At 37.0% G+C, this 4,282-nt stretch overlaps 1 protein-coding gene across 1 annotated transcript in view; it reads left to right on the forward strand.

The window, feature by feature from the left end:
* ENPEP (glutamyl aminopeptidase) overlaps positions 1–4,282 on the forward strand; it is a 112,144-nt gene that overhangs the window by 96,212 nt on the left and 11,650 nt on the right. Inside the window, 1 exon segment of the mRNA XM_006755234.2 lies at positions 1,785–1,925. Within this exon segment, the coding sequence (XP_006755297.1) occupies positions 1,785–1,925 (141 nt within the window).

Genomic DNA, 4,282 nt, shown 5'->3' on the forward strand with positions numbered 1-4,282 from the left:
TTAACCAAATCTTTTGTTGTCATTTTTATGTATAGGTATATAGAGTGTGAGACTAAAAATGAATAAGATATCTACCCTTGAGAAACATACAGGTTCATGGGAGAGGCAGAATATAAATGATAAATTACCATGCAATAATCAATTTGTAAGAACTATCAGAAACTGTTTTTACCTGGCAGGACCAACAATACACCTTCAACAATACACTATCTTAAAGCAGTCGATTCTCCTGCTCACTGCTCTAAGATAGTCCACCAAGAACTTGATCATCTTGACAGTCCACAGAACATCCTATTGATCCATTACTTGAATTAGCAAGTACTTAAATGCCTTACTAAAGCTCTTATGAATCAGAGGGTAAAAGATACATTGCACAAAGATTCAGGGGCCCCCAATCTAGTGCAGTTTCTGGAAGTTCAATAGTCTACAGCATGTTGAGATATTCCCTTTAGATACAGCCATGACATAAATTTAATACAAATCTATTGGTTTGGTCACTTAATCTATTGATTTGGACTTATTTGCATTATAGTATAATTATAGTAAACCAATCTAACCACATAGGTTATATTAGGAATTTGTTTTGTACAATCTATGAAAGAACAAATAAGGCAACTTGTATCCCACAGAAAACCCTATATAATAAAGAGCTAATATGCTAATTAGACCAAACAGCAGAACGACCTTCCAGACGAAGCCGGGGCTGCGAGGTCCAAGCCCCTTGCATAAATTTCATGCATTAGGGCTCCAGTTAGACTATAAATACTTTCTCTTAACATATTGGCTTCTTTTTAATACTTCTAAGTGGATAAAATGCTTCTATTTAATAGGTCCAATTATTATTTTTTATTTTTGTTATTTACTTATTGGGGTGACAGTTAATAAAATTATATAGATTTCAAGCGTACATCATCTGTATATTTCATTATGTGCCCACCACCCAAAGTCAAATCTTTTATCACCGTACATTTGGCCCGCTTTACCCTTTACAACCCTTCCGCACCCTGTTGGTCCTCTTCTCCCCATTATACTGTTGTCTGTGTCTATGAGTTTTTGTTTGATTGTTTGTTCATTTGTTGCTTTCAGTTTTATATCCTACATATAAGTGAAATCATATGGTTCTTGACTTTTCTGTCTCACTTGATTTTTCTGTCTCACTTGTTTCACTTAGCATGATATTCTTAAGATTTACCAGGTTGTCACAAATAATTAAAGTTAAAATTGTGTTTTTATATTGTTTTTAATACTTTCAAAATAATTAAAGTTTTAATATTCCTGTAGTTTACATTTCACTAGTCCTCAAAAATCATAGGTTGTTTTTTAAAAACAGTTAAATAGCCCCAACCTGTCTGGCTCAGTGGATAGAGTGTCAGCCTGCGGACTCAAGGGACCCAGGTTCGATTCCAGTCAAGGGCATGTACCTTGGTTGCAGGCACATCCCCAGTAGAGAGTGTGCAGGAAGCAGCTGATCGATGTTTCTCTCTCATCGATGTTTCTGGCTCTCTATTCCTCTCCCTTCCTCTCTGTAAAAAATCAGCGGATAGGGGGTAACATGGGGATAAGGACACATATGTAATATCTTAATCAATAACAAATATATTAAAAAATAAAAACAGTTAAATATTTTTAAAAATTTTAAATTGTGTTTTCTTATTTGTCATATTTAATTAAGTTTGTTGCTTAGTTCCTCAAGAATTGAATTACAGGAATGAAAGCTATGGTCTATTGGAATTCAGCTAAGGGTGAACATTAAAAGTTCATTTTGAATTTTTGGCCTCTCTTAGGTATTTGGACTTGCTCAAGGACTCAAACCTTATTAAAAGTCAGGATGTGTTTACAGTCATCCGATATATCTCATATAACAGCTATGGGAAGAGCATGGCCTGGAATTGGATACAGCTCAACTGGGAATATCTAGTCAACAGGTGGGATGATCAGATAATGTTTTGTGCTCTTTGTTGGATACTATCTACAATTCTTTTTCTCTTTACTGTACTTTCTCTGACATCTATACAATATCTGAAATGGCATATTACCAGAGGTAATGGATCATGGATTTTTCCCCTTCCAGGGAAGCAATATACTAGTTAATTTTCAGCATAATTTCTTTTTGGAAAGTATTGTTTCCACCGGATCTATAGAATTCTGAAATCTGAAGAGATGCCTAAATCACATTATTTTTAGTTTGGTTAAAACAAGTTAATATAATTCATATATGATGGATAGCTTTTATCTCCCTTGACCAGATAATTAAACTTTAGGTATTTTGGAAAGTTCTTATGAAGAAACTACTTCCCAGGCAATAACAGTTTTAAAATGTAAAATAGCAAATTAACTAAAGAGATGCTTTCCCCAATTTTTTATTTTTTCAGGCCCATACAAAAGAAATATTACTATTCTTGGTTCTGATCCTCTAAATCTAATACTTATTTCCATTAAAAAGATATTTCTTTTACAGAGTATAAGATAGAATATAGCTATGTATCCCAAACAAATATAAAAACATTGACCAAAAGCACTTCACTGTCTATAATTCCCACACCAGGAAATAGCCTCTGTTATCCCCTTTTAATCTCATCTGTCTTCCCCTCAGCACTGCCTAATTAACTGCCTTATCAGAAATATTAACTACGATGATAACTTTTATTTGTATTCTTTTTCCTACCTTACAATTCACCAGAGTGCCATTAGAATGATTCACATTTCTTATTCTTATAAGATCCAGATTAAATCTCTAGCTCTCAACCAAGATAATCTACATTACTTTTTACCTATTGGTGATAATCTTTTGCCTTTTCTATTCTTGCAATGATTGGTTGTAATAGTTCATCCATCTCTATGAAGATCGATTGATTTATGAGCATGCACACATGATGTTTTGTTCATCTGTTTGTAATCCTATATAAAAAAGCCTAATATGCTAAGTGCCCAACAGATCGTTCAACAGTTTGACTGGTCGCTATGGTGCACACTGACCACCAGGGGGCAGACTCTCCAACCAGTATGTTAGCTTGCTGCTGGGGTCCCTCAGCCTGGCCTGCATCCTCTTGCAATCCGGGACCCCTCGGGGGATGTCGGAGAGCCAGTATCGGCCCAATCCCCACAGGCCAAGGGACCCCACCAGTGCATGAATCTGTGCACCGGGCCTCTAGCTGTATTTACTTGGTTTAGCATTAATAAATCTACCTATTTAGAACATGTTGTTATCTGGGGGTAACATTTCATATTATGAAATATAATACCTTCCATTTTGGAAGGTATATGCCTACTGAAAAATACTGTGTATTTTGTTTTAATTGAAAAGACTATAAAACTTTTTTTGATATATACTGCAACAAACCTATGTAGATAAAGAATAATGCTTACTTTTGAATTATTGTGAAAAGATAAGTAAATTATGTTCATTTTGCAAATTGTTTATTAAGTAGAGTATTTCTCAAGGCCTATTTAAATAGCTCTGTAATTTATTTCAAATAATGCATTTTTCATTTTTAAAAATTAGTTCATTGTTATTCCTCTTTAAAAATTAAGAAGTAGAAAAGAACAGGTGTTGCCCTAGCCAGTTTTGCTCAGTGGATAGAGCATGGGTCTGCAGACTTAAGGGTCCTGGGTTTCTATTCTGGTCAAGGGCACATGCCTGGGTTTTGGTTCCCAAATATATCCTTTAATTTTTAGCTTCTAAGAACAAAATACAACAAATATTTCAGAAATTATGGAAGGTTAATCTGTAGGATATCATGATAGCAACTTTCCTTTCTTAAATTCTCTTATTTATTTATTTATTTATTTATTTATTGTTGGCACTATTATAGATGCCCCCCCATTTTCCTCCCCATTATCCACCTCCACCCAGCCCCAGCCTCCCCCTCCCTCTAGCCTTTACCACGCTGTTGTCTGTGTCCATGGGCTATGATTATATGTTTTTGGCTAATCTCTTCACCCTCTTTCATTCAGTCCCCCGATCTCTCTAAGTCCCTATTTTCTTATTATGAGTATTCTAGATGCTCGGTGCATGAATTCCTGCATGGGTGGGGTCCCTTGGGGGGCTGCACCCCCAACCTTGCAGCCCCACCTGGCAACCCACCTTGGCCTGGCACCGCCCCTTTGTCTGCCCCACCATCTAGCCTGTGGTGTGATTAGTCGGGGCCGGGCCCACTGCCTGGCTCCCTCAGCACCTAGGAGTCTGGTGGCGGCCCCACCCCCTGCCACCACTGCGGCTGGTCGCCATCTATGGGGTGATCGACAGGGAAACCAGGCCCCTGCTTGCACCCACCCTGGCCTG

The sequence above is a fragment of the Myotis davidii genome, unplaced genomic scaffold, assembly GCF_000327345.1.
Source record: "Myotis davidii unplaced genomic scaffold, ASM32734v1 scaffold973, whole genome shotgun sequence".
In the NCBI taxonomy this organism is placed as follows: Eukaryota; Metazoa; Chordata; class Mammalia; order Chiroptera; family Vespertilionidae; genus Myotis; species Myotis davidii.